Source organism: Peromyscus californicus, unplaced genomic scaffold (assembly GCF_007827085.1).
Source record: "Peromyscus californicus insignis strain IS unplaced genomic scaffold, ASM782708v3 Scaffold_6__1_contigs__length_162567912, whole genome shotgun sequence".
Lineage (NCBI taxonomy): Eukaryota > Metazoa > Chordata > Mammalia > Rodentia > Cricetidae > Peromyscus > Peromyscus californicus.
This window is the reverse complement of record NW_026294584.1, coordinates 17,213,430-17,235,438: the sequence shown is the minus strand read 5'-3', so window position 1 is coordinate 17,235,438 and position 22,009 is coordinate 17,213,430. Positions and strand designations below refer to the sequence as shown.

Genomic DNA, 22,009 nt, shown 5'->3' with positions numbered 1-22,009 from the left:
AAGGTTAATGCAAACCCAAACATTTGTGAAAAGCTTAACTCAAAACAAATTATCAAAAAAAATTTGCTGTGCTAAATAAGATGGGTCCACAGTGGTCTTACATCTAGAAACCCAGCATCAAAGTCTTTCCCAGAAACTAACCAGAATTTCTAAATATTTAAAGAAAAAACTAGGGGATAATTAATATGTCAGCTAACCCCGTGACGACAGCAGGAGAGCATTACCTGTAGTTTGCCAACTGATCATGCTGTTGTTATTTTATCATATTTATAGAAATGCAACAGAAGCATGTAAAATGTACAAGAAACAAACACTTCTAGTGATAAAATGACTATTTTTATTACAGCATTTGAAATTATGACATATTAATCTTACCTCTAATGAACTAGAATCATCTGCCGTGGTTGAAACTTCACTTTCATGCTAAAAGAAAAGTAAAACAATTTACAATCATGCCTTTCCCCCATATTTTACTTCCACTGAGCAACTACTGTAGGCAGCATAGTGAAAACTACTACATAAAATGCTACTAAAACCAGACAAGACACCACCAAACCTAGTACAAGTTATTCAGACCTTTAAAATTTCACTTATGAATCAGTGTCTAAGCTGTAAATTTTTCTCCATATAAAAAAAATTAAGAGAACATGTTCTTATACACAGTACTACTCCTGTAAGCCAAAATCACCGAAGTATGATTTTTCTAAACTTTTTAAAATTTTTATTATTAAGAAATTTTCTATTCATTTTACATACCAACCACAGATCCCCCTCTCCTCCCTCCTCCCGCCCGATTTCTCTAAACTTTACAACTCATAAATAAAACAGGGTTCTAAATGCTACTATCAGAAGTGTCATTTCTGCAGGAGTATTATCAGATCTTGATGCTAAAAGTAACTACTTGAAAAGAAATAACACCTTTTGTTGTTATAATGCTTTTACAGCTTAAAAAGCATTCTCTTAAAACATCTGCAGGAGACTAGAGAGATGGCTCAGCAGTTGAGAGCACTTGCTGCTCTTGCCAAGAAAGGGTCCAGCACCCATATGGAGGCCCACAAGCAGCTGTAACTCCAGTTCCAAGGGACCTGATGCTCTCTTCTGGCCTCCATGGGCACTGCACATATCAGAAGCAAGCATAAACCCTTATAGCCAAAATATCCATTCATATAAAATAATAAAATAAAAATTAAACATTTTTGCTTTGTTCCAGAATTTGGGTATAAGGTCAGTGGCATTCAAAGTGTGTCACACTCTCAAGTGTGACATGGGAAATAGAATAAAAAAAAAAAATCCTAATTTTTCTAATTCCCAAAGTGCTGTTTTACTGTTACACACACACACACACACACACACACACACACACACCCTCTAACATAAAACTCAGAGAGTTTATAATTATTAACTATCACTGTCTAATTCCTCATCTATTCCGACAGAAATATTATTTAACATTCAGGATCAAGTTCTGCAAAGGCCTTTCCAAGAAGTAGTAACTGCTGGCAGGAAAAAAAAAAAATAGCTTGTCTCTAGTCTAAAATCCTAAAACAATGGTTCCTAACTCATGAGGCTCTGCTCACTTATTTATTTATTCATGTGTGACTGTGTGTGTGTGTGCATGTGTGCACACACATAGAGGTCAGAGGACTACTTCTGTGTCATCCTCAGGATGGCTGCTGATCTGCTTTGAGACAGGGTCTCTCACTGAGCCCAGGAACGCTTCGGTACATCTCCCAGCACTGGGATTACGTGTTGGCCACCGTTCTCAGCATTTTGATGGGAGTTCTAGGGACTGAAGTCATGTCCCTGGCCTGAGGTTCTCTTCTAAATCTAAAGATTTCTGTGACATAATCCCTCTATAAGACAACTAAGAACACAATGTACATTAAAAACTGGTACCACACATAAACAGACTAGCTGGGCGGTGGTGGTGCACACCTTTAATCCCAGCACTCAGGAGGCAGAGGCAGGTAGATCTCTGTAAGTTTGAGGCCAGCCTGGTATACATAGCGAGGACCAGGTCAGCCAGGGCCACACAGAAAAATCCTGTCTCAAGAAAACCAACCCCCTCAAAGAAAGAATAAATGGAATGATTTGCCGGGCATGGTGGTATACACCTTTAATCCCAGCACTCAGGAGGCAGAGGCAGGCTATACAGAGAGATCTTGTCTCAAAAAAAGAAAAAAGAAGATTAACAAGTTATTGCATTCAAAATGATAAAATACAGTAAACGGTAAACTACAGTAAAGAATCCAAGTATCAATATACCATAATTAAAAATATCCATCTTGAAACCAAATCCTATGCCAGAGTTGCCATATTATTTAAAATGTTTATTTAAAAAATTACAAGGCACACAAAGGAATGGGAGAGTATGGCCTGGTCAAAAGAAAAATATTGGTCAATAGAAACTGCTCTTGAAGATACACAGATTATGATTTAACAGGCACAAACTTAAAATTGGGTATTTTAAATGCTGTGTGTCAAATAACTAAAGGAAATAATGCTAAAGTAATTTATCAGCAACAAAAACTCTGAGCAAAACGTCCCTGGGAGGATGCAACCACAGAACAGGGAAGCAGCAGCAAACCAAATCACATCAGTCACATCCGTCCTGAAAGCAGCAAGACTACCAGACACCACTGAATGAAAAGTTAAGGGACTAAAGGGCTGGTCTCATGTTTCCTAGCGGCTTTCACCCATATTAACAGTCCTTTTAAATTAACATCATCTCAACAGCTAGAGAAAAAAAAAACCCACAAAATTTAACAGTCTTTCATGACAAAAGTATTTACTGGGGGCTGGGGATGTACCTCCATGGTAAAGTATTTGTTGAGCATTCACAAGGCCTGGGGTCGAACCCCAGTACTGCAAAATAAATAAATACATAAAAACACTCAACGATGCAAAGTGGAAAGGAACCTCCTCTATATGAAGGAGGTTCATCTAAAGAAAGCCCTAAATATACGACACTACACAAGCTAAGCAAATACTCCAGGAGGGGGAATGTGGAGGCTGAATGTTCCCTCCAAACAATTCAAAACACATTACACGCAGGGGATACGACAACTTTCAGGAGTTGGTTCTCTCCTTTCACCACGTGGGTCCTGGGAATGGAATTCAGGCCATCAGGCTTGGCAACAAGGTATTTTCATGTATTTATTCTTTGTTTTTGTTTGTTCCCCAGAGAGGATTTCACTGTGTAGCTCTGACTGTCCTGGAACTTACTTTCTAGGCCAGGTCGGTCCGAAACTCACAGAGATCCTCCTGCCTCTGCCTCTCTAGTGCTGGGATTAGAGGTATGTGCCATGATGTCCATGCAGCAAGTGATTTTATTCATTAAATCATTTTACTAGCCTCTCACCATTTCTTTTCAAAAATTAAAAATTTAGTGCATCAAAGTATACTATAAAGATAAAAAACCCATGAGATAATATTTACAGATTACCTATCTACGAATATCTGGTTTTCATTATTCAGACTCTTGCCTTCATGAACTCACCTCCTTAATAAAATTTATTTGCTGGCCCCCAAATCAATACTCATAACATCTACGAGTTCATTTGAGGACATGAGCAGAACAGGGAAAATTTAGAGTGATCCAAGGTAGATAATACTATATGACACAGAACAGGGCAACATTTGCTCTCCTGTTTCTGACAATGTGAAGTCAGTATCCTCCAGGGTACATAGTGGCACATTTTGGCACTTTTTAATTGGTGATTTCACCGCTTAAAAATGACCCCAAGTATAAAGTTTAAGTGCTGCCCAGTGTTTCTGAGAACAGCAATGTTGTGATGTGTCTTATGGAGGGAAGGTGTATTAGTTAAGTTTTGCTCAGGCATGGTCTCTAGTGTGTGTGTATGTGTGTATATTTCTGTTTCAAGTCCTCTTACTCAATGCCTACATGTTAATCACACTTCAGTTCTAAGGATTCAACAACATATACTGTATAAGGAGTCTTGAAACATAAATACACATAAACAGGCAATGTAACAACTACTGTTTTAATTATATACCTTAATTTATTTATTATGTTGTATGTGCATTGTACACCATGGCAAATGTGAGGTTCAAAGGACAATTTTGGGAAACAATTTCCTTTCACCTTTTCGTGGGTTCTGGGAATTGAACTCAGGTCACCATGCTCATGCAGAAAGTGCCTTTACCACGAAGTAAGTACTCACTACTTGCCAGCCTTGTACCAGCTCTTTAACACCACAGGACCAGTGGCTCACAGGACTCTAGCCCTGATTTCCTTAGGAAGAATGGCTCAGTGTATACTAACTCATCACTGGAACAGCTTTACAGAATACAACTGAGGCATGTAAGTAAAACTGCCTACATGTAAAGCACAAATGCTTGTTACACAGTACATAGTTGTATTTTCAGTGTGTCTCCCTCTGCTCTTTCTCCCCCTCCCCCTCTACAGAGTCTCACTACATAGCCCAGGCATGCCTCTGCCTCCCCAGCCCTCCCTCTCTCCCCTATGACGTTTAGCTTCAACTGTCAACTAGACACAACCTAGAATCACCTGGGGAGTCTCAATGAGACTCACCTACATGAGGGCGTGCCTGTGGACATGCCTGTGAGAATTTTTCTTAATTGGGTTAAGTGATATAGAAAGTCGGAGCCCACTCTATGTAGCACTATTCCCCTGGGCTTGGGTCCTAGACTGTCTAAGAGTAAAGAGCGGGAAGGGAGCTGAACACTAGCATACGTGCATTCACTCTCTCTGGGTTGTTAGATGCAATAGGATTGGCTACCTTGAGTTTGACTTCCCTGCAATGGTGGACAAGAAGCTGGAATCCTAAGTCAAACTTTCTCCCCCTAAGTTGTCTTTATTGGGGTATTTATTACAACATCAGAGATAAAGCTAGGAAATCCCACTTCAGTCTCCCACATGCTGAAGTTTCTGATATGTGCTACCAACCTCAGCTCCCCACTCTTCTTTTGAAACCATATTCCCATACTTCCAAGTGACTGCATTTATTATGAGGAATATAACATGTCACCTGGGTAGTGAGCAAAGCTTAAATCCCTGGACTGACTGGTTGTGTGTCAACTTGACACAAGCGAGAGTCATCAGAGGAAGGAGCCTCAGTTGAGGAAATGCCTCTGTGAGATCCAGCTGTAAAGCGTTTTCTCACTTAGTGATCAGTGGGGGAGAGCCCAGCCCATAGTAGGTGGTGCCATCCCTGGGCTGCGGGTCCTGGGTTCTATAATAAAGCAGGCTGAGCAAGCCAGAGGAAGCAAGCCAGTAAGCAGTACCCCTCCATGGCCTCTGCATCAGCTCCTGTCCTGTCTGAGTTCCTGTCCTGACTTCCTTCACTGATGAACAGCAATGTGGAAGTATAAGTCAAATAAATAAATGCTTTCCTCCCCAACTGGCTTTTTGGTCACGGTATTTTGTTGCAGCAACAGAAACTCTCACTAATATAATCTCTATCTACTCTAATCCTATTTCTACATAAACATTTCTACATAAACATGCTGTAGCATAAAATTCAAGTAATATCCATCCTCCCAATACTCTCCTGAGCAACTCATCCCTCTATTTCTGGTATTGGCTAGTGAACCAACCACCTACCAGCCATTTTAGTCCATTTTAACCACCACCACCACCACCACCACCACCACCACCACCACCACCACCACCACCACCACCACCACCACCCCCATTTCAGAAAGTTGCACCATAAAACAAGGGGGAGGGTGGCTCGGGAAATTAGGATTCACTGGGCACTTTCTATGGAATTGGGCTGAGTACAATTTCCAAACCCACACAATTACCACCACCCTATCCCATCACTTTGGGATCCATATGAAATAGAATCTCCTGTTTTCAGATCACACAGCACACCACTTTTCATCTTTGCAAATGTATTTCTTTCTGCACAGAGGTTGCGTCCCTTGCTTTTTTTTTTACTTCTAGCTGACTCCTACTCATACTTTTTTTATATTCCCCAGTAACATACGCACGGCTGACTTTGGCACCACCACCCCCCCTCCTCTTGAGAGGCAGGTGCACTGTTGCTGCACAGGTGTGATAGGAACACACTGACGTTCTTTATATCTGCCTTCCTCATCTTTGCCTCGTGTCAATAAGTATCTGTTGAATGAAGCTCACGAGACTCACTCAGAGAGGTTACTAAATATTTTAGGTCTAGTTACTACCATACTCCTGAAGTCTGCAGGAAGGGATAAAAGTCATAAACTGCACAGCGTGCTGATGGCCACTCTCATTACACTGCCGTTCCACTCAGAACTGGGCTGAAAATCTGGAAGCACTCACTTCAACAAAGACCTGATCATGATTTCCTATTTGTCCACTGGGAAGAGCTCTCATTCTGGTAGAATCAGGATTCCCGGCTGATTCTACGCATTGAGAACTATTTATGGATGTCTCATCATTCTGTTGATTAATATTTAAGCTTGAAATTTTTTTCTTCTTTTGCTTCTTAGGATTCTGCCCATCAGGTCGGGCTTTTCTTTGTCGATACTGAGCAAGCTATAGGGGGGAAAAAAAGAAAGCGGCATTACCATCTAAGTTTTTTTTTTTTTTATCATTATTAAAGCTCTGGGTCACTTTATTAAACTCAAACTATCACTAAAAATGAGTGACAAAACAAAGGACACTTGTCCCGTCCTTAATAGAGTAATTACTATTGCACTGCAAAGAAACTGGTTGTTTCTGAATCAGGAATAAGAAATGAAAATGTCTGAAAGGAAGAAACTCAGCCCAGAGTCAGAAGATGGATAGGGAGGCACTCGGAGGATCATCTGTGGATTTCAAACTGTGGCACACACAAGGTCAAGTGAGTCCTTCATGGGTTGTCTGGGACTTTAACTTTCAACTAAAGATAATTAGCTTGTGCCAAAAGATTTACCTCTAAGTGTGGTTTGTGGCCTTATCTATAAAGGAAGGAATAGAAATAATTCCAATTCCTGAGACTGATTTTTCTAGTCCTCAAGCATTTGCCTATCACCATCGTCAGGAATCCCACAGCCTAGTGCCGCCTAGTCATATAATCTACTTACCATCTACTGCCTTTCTTATTTAAGTTTATTTTTTAAAGACATGTTTAATCCTGCTATAAATTAAAAGTCAGGACTACTTGTGATTTCTTTTTTTTTTAAAGTAGCCAACAAAAATCAAAACAAGGGCACAGCTATCATTAAAACGTTAAACGCTGATGAAAGATATAAGAAAACTGGATGAGTATAAAGACATTTAGGGATAAAAGAGCAGCACACACTTTCTGCTACCATGGCAGAAAGAAAAAAATGTAAAAGGTAAAAGTCTTCTTTAATATTATACAATGTTTTGACCACTGAACCAGGACACACATAAAATACCATCATCTAGTCAGAATTATTATCCCATATACAACTCAATGATGGGTGAACTATGTGGAACCCTTATTGAAAATATTGATGCAAAACACTCATGACAATCCTTATGATAGAGTAGTTGCTATAAAACAGTATCACAGTACAGTTATTATGAAAAGAAAATTATCTACACCTCTTCTTTCTAGAGACAAAGCGGGTTCAGGCTTCAACCATCAACAATTACAGCTAGCTTGGATTTTAGTAACACTACACTCACAGCCATAATTAAATCTTGAAAGAAAATGTGTAACAACTTTGGGGTGTTTCACGACTTGCACTACAGGTGTTTTCCCCTATATTTAATTTCTCTTTGAGTGTGCTTGTGAGTAGTGTGTGTGTGCATGTGTGTGCAGGTGTGCTTGCCTGAGTGTGCATGTGAGGCCAAAGGTTGACTTCAGGTACCATCCTGTATCACTTACTACTCATAGTGTTGGCTACGTAGGCTGGCCAGCAAGTTCCAGGCATCCCCCTGCCTCCATCTATGTCTCCCTACCCCACCCCCCGACCGTTACCCTCGAGATGAGATTATAGACTCACACCACCATGCCTGGCTTTGCACATGGATGCTGGGGACTTTGCTTGCACAAAAAAGCACTTACATACTGAGCCATCTCCCCAGCCTAAATATCTTCTTTTATAAAATTTCTTTATATGAAACAAATACTAACCACCACTTCTTAAACTTGAGCTCTTTAATCACAACAAAGAAAAACAAAAATAAGACCTAGAACCTTCAAAAAAACTATACTACTAGAATTACTATAACTATTAACTATACTAATTACAAAGATAGCTGATAAGTTATAAAATATGCTAATACAGTATCATTAATGATGTTAATATTACTATCAAAATATATGACAAACACTATGAATAAATAATGAAGTATTTTTAAACTTTACCAACTATAGAAAAATACACATATGGATGCCCTATATTTTAAAGACATTCATTCAGCACTCCCATATAGCAGCTACTAGTGCCATGCAATATGAAAATACACTGCACCAGGGTTCTCCTGAGTTATTTAGCAACTCCGCAGTTACTCTATTTCTTATCTGCTTGAAGAACAGGTGCACAGTCAGCTGCCTCTTTGTAGAGTATTAAGCCCCTGGAATACACTTAGAGTGCGTTGTAGGATAGAGATTCAGTCTTAAAAATAAACTGGCTGGATTGCTATTAAAATACTATCTGTGAACAGAAACAAAAGTCCAGGCTCATCATTTAATAAGAAAAGTTCCCTCAGGGAGAATGCAATGACAAAAAAATATTAAGAATAGTGTTCTTACAAGCATATTTCAGAAGCTGCTTACACTACCATGCTCTCATTTAAATACATTAACAGCAGAAGATTTTAGGATCAAGATTTTGTTTCAAACTCCAATCATTTTAGTGCATATCATTATCTATATCTAGTGTTTATTCAGATGTATAAGCACATAGAAAAAAGCAAAACAAAAACACCCAATTATGGAAAGGTTGACTGAAAAGCAGAGGCAACAGAATGCACTACTGAATCCCATGGACAAGACATACACAGACATATACGTAAGTCGATTCTACAACTGCATCTGGATGGGCAGCTTCTAAAGACATAAAATTACAAATACATTGCTTTCAGTCTGTTTTAGTTGAGTATATGAGGTCTTCTTGGGGGTGGGGGGTTAACTAAGCACAAGGCTCCATGAGGGCAAAGACTTTAGTTCAATTCTTTATACTCAATACCTAGAACAGTACTCAGTAAGTGTATGTGGAATGAAAGAAGGAAACCATCACTTAGGGAAGACACCTCTTGATAACTGAGATGACATAACACAGGCATGCCCAACTCTATCAACTCTAAAAGTCCCATAGCTTCAGATTGGATAAAAAATATTCTCATTACTCATTAAATTAATGGAAAACAAAGAACTATCCTTCCTACTATAATCGTCCTCTTTTCTAAAAAAAATTAAAAATTCAAATTCTCAGAAAAATAATATATACAACAGCTTTCTGGCAAAAATTCTGTTTAATTGAAAATGAAAAAAAAGATCATATTATATTCAGTTTCTTTTGGCTATTTAAGTTATTTTTATTTTAAAACTGAAAATGGTAAGTTAACAGATAAGTAAAAAGCTATTCAATTAGGTAGCCACCTGACGCTGAAATGATACACTTTAATTCACTGAGAAAACATTTATTCTAAAACATGCTGGAAATTCAGACACCAGCCATCTGTGTTTGCCATTTGGAAGCCAATTATAAAAATGTTAACATATGTAGTCACAGAAATAGTTGCAAGATTTACTGGAAAGATACTGTGTCCACAGACATTTGTCTTCCAGAACTAGTTCAGATCCCAAGTCAATGTCTCACTCTAACCAGAGCAAGAACAAATGACTAAACAATCATGTATTGCTAAACTCAGGAGTTAGGATGCCATAAATGACATAAATCATTCCCAGCAAAAAAACAAAACAAAACAAACTTTCCAGAACATCCTATGAGATATGAAAATATGCTAATTTCTATAATGTCATTTAATAAAAGACTTCATAATCTGCTTAGCTGTGTTCACTGAGGGTTGACAAAGCTCATGAGTCAAAAGATGTGTTTCTAACATTAGGACCTTTTAATCTAGGCCAGACTATTATTTCATCAAAGTGTGAAAAATTAAATGAGATAAAAGTTTGAGCATGATTTCTTAAAATTGGGTTGGCTGAGGTGGTTACACACCTTTAATCTCAGCACTCACGAGGCAGAGGCAGGCAGATCTCTTTTCAGTTTGAGACCAACTTGGTCTACATAGTGAGTTCCAGGCCAGCCAGGGCTACAGAGTGAGACCGTGTGTGTGTGTGTGTGTGTGTGTGTGTGTGTGTGTGTGTGTGTGTGTGTGTGTGTGTGTGTGTGGTGTATGGTGTGTGTGTGTGTAAAGGTTTTAATGACTTCTTTACATAATAATTATTATTGCTCTGGTAGGAACATACCTATGCACTGCTTGGAAAGAACCTTTTCAGAGGTCAGACATGACAAACACATATTCTTATAAAGTTCCTACTATTTTCACAACCAAAGCTATTCTATGTCCAGTGGCTGATACGGCTCCTCATTACCTGAGCTCTGTTCTCCTTGGAGTTTTCACAAACTAGTCTAAAAAACCCCGTTTCTGGGTTCTTTAGTCATCACAAATCTAAAACATCTAATTAGAAATCAGGAAAATGAAAGGAACAAGGCCAACCAAAGCAATGTGACTGACAGCAAGCACAGAGGAGAAGAAAGGCAAAAGTGCAGAGGAGAGCCACTGCGTCTGCTGGCACAAATCTACAGTCCCAGCACTCAGGAGGCACAGACCAGGAGGAGCAGGAGTTCAAGGCCAGCCTGGGCTACACCACAACTTGCCTGAGAAAACAAAAAAGGGCATTCACAAATGCCTATTAATACAGAATGCCAACTATATAATACAAGCAGTACTGGAGTAAAATATTACAGGTCCAGGATCACACTAAAGTGGGAACCTGGTTAACACTGTCATACTCTTCTCTATGATATTCATGTCAGATAGCACACACTTTACCACACTAGATTTGATAAAGTTTTATTATTTTTAAAAATGATATTTGAACATTTTTTGCCTGATCATAACAGAAATATTTTAGGGCTGGGGAAATGGCTTGCGACTGTAAAAACAGTACTTATACAAGCTTTTAGTGCTTTCCCCCAGATATCTTCTGTGTTAGTTATTTTTCCTGTTATTTCTTACTTGCTTATTGGGCGTAATTATTATCTTTGATAACCTAGTTTCATAAACCACAATTCCTAAAACTTTTTCTTGGTAAATTGACTGGTAAGTTGTTGTTCCACTAACAATTTTCATTTATATAGAACACATAAATAATCATTTTAAAAATAGCTTGTCATATATAGATTATAGTATATTTTATGAAATGTCTCATACTAACCTAAATCCAATGCAGGAGAATAAACTATAGTATATATGTATAGAATTAAAATAATTCTACAAAGACTATGAGTTGGAAGATGCCCACCAATAGTGCTAGGTTTAAAAACGTTATTTCCCAAAGGTTATGTGGACAAATTGAGACATGGAGATATGATGACTAATTTAAATTGTAAGCATCACTAGATTAGAAACACATAGGGTGTTAATGAGATTCACTGTATATCTGTGAGGTTATTTCCTGAGAGGGTTAACCAAGTAGGAAAGACCCATCCTGACAGTGAGCAGCACCAATAAGAAATATGGAGAACCAATCTTCTAAATAGATTTTGGAAAATGATTTTACATGTTCTTTTCTTATGCCAGCAATGAACAATTTCTCTAAGAGTTCTGAATTACTAATGTGATAGCCATACTTACAAAGAAGCACCCATAGAGGACTCATTTCTTATTCTGTTCATTCAATAAGCAAGTATTTATTGAATAATTATTATCTGTTAGATAATTATAAGCTGCATTAACATAATAATAGAGATTCTTTATATACTGTGTTTCAGGAAACGGACAGTATTTAAAACATTTTACCAAAATATGAAAGATAAATCACCCTAACCTACTACCTACACCCTCATTGAACTTATTACTCAGCATCCTTTTCTGACCCTCGCGCAGAGACATGGCTTCATCTGTATTTTTAACTTCTGGCATAAGACAGAACTCCAATATCAGTTTGCCAAATAATTAGTTTTTAAATGATTGTGATATAGACTGAATCTAGAGCTTTGCACTGGACTGCACAACTACAACCCCAGCCGCTGGTTAACATTTACAACAGGTCTTTCAGTCCTCATTAAAAGAAGCATGTTTATCCAGATGAAAAATCCATGTGACACTTTTGATGACACAGATTGTATTACTTCCCATTTTGCTATCAGGCTCTACCAACTTAATGGCTGCAAAATATTCGATCACACTCATACAACTGTGAAAATGATTCTCTTCATGTCATACCCAGAGGATATGTTTGTACACTGCACAACCAGGGCTGCTTATATGCCTCATGGATCTATCTCTCCCTGGGAAAAGTAGGTTCAATTCTAGAACAAAGCAAAAGTCTAGATAAAAATTCCTTTGAAAGAGAAAGACTGTTGCCCCACAGGCACAACTGTGTGCTGTGTGGGAGCACGTGCCTGTGCTTGTAGAAGTCCGAGGCTGGTGTCCCTCATTACTCTTCACCTTCTATTTTAGTTTTTGCTATTTTGGCTAGAGGGTGGATCGGAAGTCCCAGGGACTTCTGTCTGTCATTGTCTCCCAAGCACTGGGTTACAGATGCATGCCACCATGGTTAGCTTTCTGTAGGTGCTGGGAATATGAACCCAGGTCCTCATGCTCGGACAGCAAGCACTTTACACACTGAGTCATCGCCCAGCCCCCAAACATAGACTTTCAAAAGACAAAGAAACATGCACAGAAACCAAATCTGAATTCTACTTTAAAGATAAAGCAAGTATTTATTGGCAGCAATTTCATCATAAAACAGGTCTACTGAAGGTAAAGAAAGCTTAGCAGGACTGCCTCACACATATTTAGTAAAGAATATATTTAGGAGGGCAGTAGAAATTATGACATAGTCAATAAGACACCTTACCTGGACGTAGTGGCTCACAGGCATCATTTTAGCACTTCAGAGGTGGAGGCAGGATTACCGTTGAGTCTGAAGCCAGCTTGGATTACACATTGAGCTCTAGGCTCACCAGGACTATAGTCTAAAACTGTTAAAAAAGAAAGAAGGGGAGCGGGGAGTGAGGACAGGAAAATACTATCTAATCAGAGCCTTGAAGTTTGCAAAGGTATGCACACTACATCTCCAATTCCTTCGATGCACTGAACTTACTCAGTTCTTCAGGTTGCACAATGTCAGGCTAAGGTGGGCTTCGAAAGATGCCGATTCCCCTTTCTCCATTTATAGAATGCTACACAGGCAGACACATTAAATCTTGACCTTACATAGAGGGTGCTTATGGGAAAGTCAACTAACCATATTCTAGAAACAAAAGGCTGGCCACTGCACATATTCTGTATCAAACTAATCCTGAGCATGTACCACTGTATCTCTGCACTGTCACCCTTCATTCATTACTGACCCGCTTCCCATTGTTAATGTGAAGAAGAAAAGAAGGAACCTAGGTGTCTTAGTTAGGGTTACAATTGCTGTGATGAAATGACCATGACCAAAGCAACTTGGAAAGGCTTTATTTGGCTTATAGTCCCATATCACAGCTCATCATCAAAGGAAGTCAGGATAAGAACTCAAACAGGGCAGGAACATGAAGGGAGGAGCTGATGCAGAAGCCACAGTGCTGCTTATTAGCTTGCTCCACATGGCTTGCTCAGACTGCTTTCTTAAAGAACCCAGGACCACCAGCCCAGAGTGGCACCACCACAGTGGGCTGGGCTCTTCCCCATCAATCACTAAGAAAATGCCCTACAGGCTTGCCTGCAGCCCGATCTTATGCAGGCATTTTCTCAATTGAGGCTCCCTCCTCTCAGATGACTCTAGCTTGTGTCAAGTTGACATAAAACCAGCCAGTACAATAGTAAAAACAGTTTAAAACATAACTTAATTGTCCCAATGTATGACTGCCAACAATTAGGTCTTTAAAAAGGCAACCTAATATCTTAAAGGTAACTTCATTTTAGGGAGCAAGGAGGTCAAAAGGTAAGCTCAAACAGGTAATTTCAGAAAGAACTCATTATATTCAATTCATGTTGTGTTGAATTGTTCATTAAGCCCACTGAAGGATACCTACGTATAATTCTGGGTTGTCTACATATCTTGCCATACACGCACGCCCACACAAAATCGAACTCACCAAATACATAGCAAAAGCAAATACATTAAACAGCAATTCTATAGGTCTTGTTTAGTTTATAGAACCTTTCGGTGCTCAGAAGTTCCATTCCACGCGCTACAAAAGCTCGCGTGCCATGACAAAGACCTCCAACACAAATGTACAAAGAAACGCTTCTAAAAACGCCCCTACATGTAGCCAAGTTCGCAGCTGGCACTTGTGGCACACTCCAGCCACTGCTGAGGCAGCTGTCACAGGCCAATCACACACACACACACACACACACACACACACACACACACACACACACACACACACACACCCCAAGAGTGCCAGCGTGACACCTAAAGGCGGCAGGCTGGTGATCAGCGTACGGGTGTCTCTCAAAAGAAAGAAAAAGCACAAAGCCTGAAGGAATCGCAAAACTCCCTTCAGAAAGTGAAAGGGCGGAGGCTGCAAAGCAATTCCTTAGCAGTTTACAGCCGGGCTGAGGGAGGGTTTGGTGCGGCCCCCGGGAGAAGGGAGGCCGGCGGTGCAGTCACCAGGTCTCCGCGGCAGCCAGAGGGGCGGCTCTCCCCGGCCCCGGCCCCGGCCCCCAGCCCAGCCCCGGGCCGGCCTCTGCCCCCCGCCCCCGGACACCGCCTCCCCGCACGGCCTGCGGCCGCCCGCCGCGCTCCTACCTTAGCCCTGCCGGCTTCCAGCTTCCTCTGTCTGTCCTCTTCGTCCATGGCGTCTGCGGGGCAGGCGGGCGCGGGGTGGAGAGGAAAGAGCTGCTCAGACGCCGGCCGGCCGGCGGACGGAGCTCCCTCCGCGGCCGTCCCGGGCACGCCAGGCGCTCACGGGCGACTCGTGCCGGGCCGCACGGGCCCCGCCGTCCCCGCCGCCATCTTCGTCTCCACGTAAACACACGGGGGAGGACGGGGCGGGGCGGGCCGTCCGCGCAGCCGCGAGCCTGGCCCGGCAGGTGCTCCGGCCCGCCGGGCTCGCCCCGCGCCGGGACGCCTGGCCTCCCGGGCCTCGGGCCTTCCCACGCACCGCGGCGCCTTTCCAGATTCGAAAGCAGCGGCTGCCTCGCTAGGAGAAGCCGCGGTGGCAAGTGCGGGGGCGAGGGCGGGACCGCCGGGCAGTGGTCTGTCAGCCCAGGCTAAGGGGCACCCGGAGGGCACCCACTCCTTCCTTCCACACACCCCCAGTCCCTCGGTCTGGTCCCCACCGGTTCCCGCCCACCCGCGGTCTCCTCCAAGGCCGGCTGGAAGAACAGCTCCTGCTGCCTGCCACAGGCTTCTCCCAGCTCTTTGTTCCCTGAAGCGCAGAGACACTCCTCCCGGGGGCTTCTCCTTGGCAACCGTGCTCCTAAAGGAGCTCGGGTTCGGAATCTGAGTTGGGAACAAACCCCGTCCACCCTAACTTTCCAGCGTTAATGACCTGAAAACAACTACGCTTCTTCTCTGACTTCACCTGGAGTTTTTGGACGAGCTGCTTAATATTTGTGACTGTCCCTGGCGTGTGAAAACGCCCAAACCTTTGTCCCTTCTTTCACGGAAATGACTAGTGTGAAATTGTGTGCCCAATAAACTTGTTAGATTGAATTGAGCCGTGCTTATAAATTGAATATAACTGTCTTTCCTCCCCCATCTGCTCCTGCAATCCTTTCTTCCTTTCTCCTCCCTCAAAAACATTCCTGGAGTGTGGCTCAGATTGATCGCTTCTTTGATTTAAAGTAGACTGAAAAATTAGCAGGTAAAAACTAAAGATATTAATTTAATCATAAAAGAGGTGTTAAGTGGACATACATATGAAAAGGGAGAAACTAAAAACCTTCCGTCTGTCAGACACTAAAGAGGTTTCCAATACCTGTAATTTAGAGATGCCTGTATTTCAAACATAATTGTGCCAATTTAAAACAATCAAGTCTATTGCCCTGTAATCAGGACTGGAATTGAGAGTGTGAGATTAGACACCTCCTCCTAGGAACAAAAGAATTGAAAGAGAGTGGGGGTGGGGAGAGGAGTGATTTCTCAGTCACCCATCACCCTGTGTAGATCTGCATCTACAATGAAGTGTTCTCAACTGTTTGGATTGAGTGATTATCTGTTGATTCTGATTGCCTAGGAGGAGGAAGCCCAGGATAGCTGATAGATTTCCTGTTTGTTAATGGACACTACTTTCTCAGTGGCTCAGGAGGTCAACTCTTTCTTGCAGTCTGTCCCCTCTTTGTAACTAAAGATGTTCATGATGTCCTACTAAAGTTGAAAGATTGTTTCTGTATTTCCCATTAGTAATTAACAATCATATACCTGTCTGTTTCATATATAAAGGAAGCTCAGTAACATTGACACTGTGTGATGGCATCTATTAGAAGCGCAAGTCCATGAAATTAATTCTGTTTCTTAGGACACCTGCTCAATTGTAACATCATGTCACACAATTCATTTATTCATATTGTTTGGGTGAGAGCTCCACCTCAACCCATGGCACCCTGGCCTCCCTATCTATACCCAAAGAGTCTGGAATGTTCTGGTGGAAGATCCACCTCAACTCCCCTCCCCTATCTCTTTCCCCAAACCTGCCCCTTCAAAGTCCACCAAACACAGCTCCTCCCCCAGAGAGGCTCAAGACCACTCCCACAGCTGCATCCCAGAAAACAAGACTTGTGGTTCTTCGGGGGTCTCTCACCCTGTTCTCCTCTCTGAGGGGCCGGGAATCACCTGGGAGCACTTTACCCATTAAACCTGGGCTTTTCCAGTTCGGTCTGATTTGGATTGCTATGTCGGAAAGGTCTATCAGGGTGCAAAAAGACTTATCATCTGGAGGTTCAACCGAGGGGGGCTGATATTTCCCCACTGGCCCAGGGCCACGTGGTGGGAAAACACCCCTCTCCCCCACACCTACTCTCCACCAGACTAAGATCGGCTCTCGGCTCGGTAAGTTCCTGTAAGTCCTTGCCTTAGAGGCCAGTGCCTCTTGGTTTTTCAGGGTGTCCTGTGCCAGGCCCCCGACCCATTCTGGAGCAAAGGGCTACCTTTGTTGTGTAGGACTCCTTCTCCAGAAGACATTCTGTTGAAGGGAATTTCCCACACACCTCTGTTTTTTGATCCAAGACTTACCACAGTGGACACGTTGTGCTAGGCTTCAGATCCCCGGCATAGACTTGAGAAATGGCACTTGCCATTCAAAACCTGATCCCCAAACGCCCCTGTGGGGTCTTTTACAAAATCTATTCAAATTGGGACTACCTGATATAATTGGACAGAACTGCCGTACATCCACGGTTTTGGGGTTCTGCATTCCCACCCTCCCTACAGGGGCCAAGGTCTCACAGTACTGGTTTTGTTGGCTAGAATCATGGCGCCTCCAGATTCCCACCTATCTGGGAACTGGAATCCTAAAGTTCCACTCTGACCATGCTGCCAGGGACACTGGCCCCTCCCTCACTGCCCCACCCCCCACCCCAAACTCTACCTGCCAAATCTCCTCCTATGGGGCCATATGTTCCATTCACTGCTGGAGACACTTACCCCTTGGCCACATCCCCCAAACTCTACCTGCCCAACCCCCTCCTCCAGGGCCACAAATCTAAGCCCAAATTCCTCCTTCTACCCTCCTTCCTGTTCTCCCCTCCTCTCCCTCCCCCCATTTCCCAGTGCCTTCACCTACACACTGGCCTAACGCCCCCACATCTTCCCTGGTTTCTTCTTAGACTCAGTCTCACCAGACTCCTGCCTTCCCACCCATTTCATTTCTCAGTCAGCGCCAGATAGTAGAAAAAAACTAAAAGAGGCTGAGGAGGATCCCCAAACTCCCCTACAGGAATTGGTGAGCATGGCTTTTAAAGTTTTTGATTCTCGAGAATGACAGCCGAGTCAACCAACAGACAAGGCTGCAACAGAACATGCTCCAATCCCAAGCCTTAGCAGCTGCCCTGAGGCCACCAGGGCCCCCACAAGGGGTACAAGGGAAGTTGGCCATGAGGCTCCATCCTGCTGGAGCTCAGCCCAAGTCAACTCCGTCAAAAATTTGCTTCAAAATCGGCCACTGGTCACGGTATTGCCCTGACCCCCAGCCGCCCAGGAAGCCATGCCCTGTCTGCCGACAGCCTGGGCACTGGAAATCGGAATGCCCCCGTGCAGGCTCGTCCTCTAAGCCATGCCATGGAGGTCCAGCCTCTCCACCTCTGGCAACTGAGAACTAAGCACTGTGGAGAACTGACATGGCCTAGACCTGCTGACTCCCATTGCCCTCTCTGAGCCTGGGATAACACTGCAGGTTTACTTTCTTTTGGACACGGGAGCTACCTATTCTGTTTTGACATCTCACCAATTTCTGTCATGGGGGTGGATGGGATCCCTTCCTTCCCACTTAAGACCCTGACACTTCCCTGCATTCTTGCAGGGCGATTCTCCTCACACTCTTTTTCTGGTCATACCTGCTTGCCCTGTACCTCTGCTTGGTTGCAGTGTTCTCAGCCTTTTGGGGCCACACTCACCTTGGCCCCCACACTCTCCTGAGTATCTCACAGGTCCATTCACAGGGGCTCTCCAGAAATGTCAGCCTCTGCACCAGTTTCGAGGACACCAACCAGGCGAGGATTGGCAGGTGGACTTCAATCACATGCCCACACCTAAAGAACTCCGTTACCTCCTAACTATGGTTGACACTTTTATCCTCAGGAAAGGTTGAGAAGGCCAATGGACTCATCAAACAGCAGCTCACCAAGCTCTCCATTGACCTCAGGCTATCTTGGCCCTCCCTACTCCCCATTTCCCTTAACTGCCTCCGGGCCACCCCATGCTCTCCTACAGGCCTTAGCCCTTTTGAGCTCCTTTATGGAAGGCCCTTCTTCCTTAATCACCACCTCCCAGCCCAAACTCCCCCACTGGCCAGATACCTCCCCTACCTCTCTCTTCTGAGGTCCCTGATCAGTTCATACTGTGACCCTCACCACCCCCTCTGCCAAGCTCCTGGGACATCCATGCTGGTACCATCTCTCCAGGCTCAAGTGGGCACTTATTCAGGATACATGGTCTGTCCAGCAGCTGGGACCCTCTACCCTCTAATTTTCCAAGATGTCCACTAAAGGGCCTATCTGCTCTTCTTCTCTGTACATTCATCTTTACAGTACAACTAGGGCAGATGTTAATGATCTATTTTTTTCCTAGAAACTTGCTTTCTTTGCTTCCTCAAGAAACAGATGTCTGAGATCTCCAGGATGACAGTTAACCAGATGTGTCTCCACTCACACCTCCTGCTGAATGTGAGCTCACCAATTTCCGACTCCTCTTCCCCACATCACCCCATGCCTGCAGGAAGTAGTCAGACTTGAACCGGCATCCCTATACCCAAAGAGTCTGGAATGTTTGGGTGGGAGCTCTACCTCAACCCCTGGCACCCTGGCATCCCTATACCCAAAGAGTCTAGAATGTTCTGGTGGAAGATCCACCTCAACTCCCCTCCCCCATCTCTTTCCCCAAACCTGCCCCTTCAAAGTCCACCAAACACAGCTCCTCCCCCAGAGAGGCTCAAGACCACTCCCACAGGGTATATAAGCTGCATCCCCTTAAAACAGACACATGGTTCTTTCAGTCTCGTCCCCATCTCTTTTCTGAGCAGCTGGGGAATCACCCGGGAACACTTTACCCATTAAACCTGGGCTTTTCCAATTCGGTCTGATTCGGTTTAATTTGGATTGCTGCATTAGCAGAGAGGCCTTCAGGGTGCAAAGACTTATCACATATATTTATTTTTCACTCAGGTCCTTTCCTGAGAAGATAGTATTTCAGCAAAAGCTTGAAAAGCATGAGGTGGTGAGCTGTGAGTGTGAATGAGGTCAGCAACAGATTCAAACTGAGTGGTGTCTTAATGGGAGAGCAGAACACAAAGGTGGCTAATTAAGAATGGGGTGGATGAGAGGGAGATTATAGACATGGAATCAGAGAGGTGGCAGAGGCCAGACTTAATTCTGAAGGCCATTGTAAGAACTTTGCCCTTTTCTCTGAATGAGACCAGAAGGCACTGGGAAAGTCCCAGGATCTATTCTACTAAAGAACATCTGGCTTCTATGTGAAGCTACAGTGAAGGGTCAGTTTGGATGTCATTTTGTTTAGAATCTCCTTTACATTGGGCCACCTGATTACCTGTGCCTGGGTGTCTACCTAGAAATTAGTCATACCTAACCTTCTGGTGACCTAGCTAGTCCTTCCCCTTCAAGGCTAAAGGCACAAAGACTAAGGAAGGCACCCTACCTTTATATAATACCCATTTCAACATATTCCACATTGCTCGAAAGACCAACCATTTCCAGAAACCTAAAACAAGTCTGGATCCAGGACCAGTGGAGCCTTCAAAAACAGACTAAGCCCTCAGGTTCGGGTATTTATCCCTCACACTGGGTTATGTTACAGAGGAGGAGGCCCATCATTACTTGGCAACCTGTGACTTCCAAGGGTAGCAAACACTCCTTTGGGTGCGGTTGCTAGCCAGCTTGCTCCACAGGTCCCACCTCTGGCTGCCTCTTGAGCTTGGGGTCCCAGGCATGTTGTTGCTGTGCCTGTTCAGTGTTAACATGCCTGGGATGCAAACTCTGGTCCTCACACTTGGGTGGCACCCACTTTACCCACTGAGCCACCTCTCCAACCCCAACAGTGGAGTTTCAAAATACTATGTATTTACAAAATGTGTTCAATAAATAGGGCAGCTTTGTTATAAGTTTCAAAATGAAAGTCCTTTGAAATAATGACTTATAAAACTGACCTATAATCAGTCAAAGTGGCCTATAATCTAAATGAAATCAGAGAAATTTAGGGTGCCACTATTACAAAGGATGAAATTATAAGCCAATAATCTAAGACAGTGCAATTAGTCACTGACTAATTGAATATATGAACACAAATTCAGGTCTCCAAAGATGTTTATACCACTACATAGCCACAGCATGTAAACTCAGCTCCCAAATAGTTGTGACAAAGGGCCGTGTAGTCTTTATATTCAAAATAAAATACATTTATTCTAAATAGAAACATTTTGTGTTACTCTTGCCAGGAAAACTGCTGGGAAGGTGCTCTGGCTACTGGTGGTTTTAAGAGAAATCCATCTTGCTGGCCTACGAGTAAGTGCTTAGATACACGCTGTAAAGACTAGATATAAGAAGAAGACACATCTCTCCCGAGTTAGACCAGGACAAAATCCAAACCATTTTAGCTCTGATTTGAAGAGGAATGTACAAACCTAATCACATCTTCTCCTTCTTGGCAACCAATATGTCTTATAAATTAAGAGAATTCTGGTCATTAGAGTCTAGGCATGATTCCAGTTTTCCATGAGACCTGCCCTGTTATACTTCCTTCCTTCTTGGAAGTACCTGGAGTAACTCTATAGCTCAAAAGATAACATCTTGGGATAGCTTACATCACACCACATCCTAGCACAAATCTTCCATTGCCAAAGATGATCACAATATACATTTGCATTTTCTTTCATTTTTTTAAGGAGTCTGATAAATACATGTTACATATACTATATAGCATTTTTAAAAACAGGCAAAATAATATAAACTATTTTTTCTACATAGTTTCATATAAAAAACTAAAAATATAACTTACTATTGTGAAAGTCTATAAAAACATTTTTGTTTTCAAAAGCCAAAATTAAAAGAAAATGAAAAATAACCTCTTTTTAAAAAGAAACAAATGAATCTAACTGTATACCCATAGAATGGCATAAAGACACTGAGAAAAAATAAAAAAGAAATGATAGAATTTTAAAAGAAATATTGATAGACCCCCAAAGAAACAATAGATATGGATAACACGTGTCAATGGATGTTAAA

The 22,009-nt window shown here is 42.6% G+C and overlaps 1 protein-coding gene across 1 annotated transcript in view; it reads right to left on the bottom strand.

Moving 5' to 3' along the window:
- Positions 1-15,092, bottom strand: part of Akap9 (A-kinase anchoring protein 9) — a 121,126-nt gene extending 106,034 nt beyond the window's left edge. Inside the window, 3 exon segments of the mRNA XM_052721235.1 lie at positions 376-423; positions 6,293-6,508; positions 14,865-15,092. Of these exon segments, the coding sequence (XP_052577195.1) occupies positions 376-423; positions 6,293-6,508; positions 14,865-14,912 (312 nt within the window). The 5' untranslated portion in view covers positions 14,913-15,092.
- Between the last annotated feature and the right edge of the window lie 6,917 nt (positions 15,093-22,009).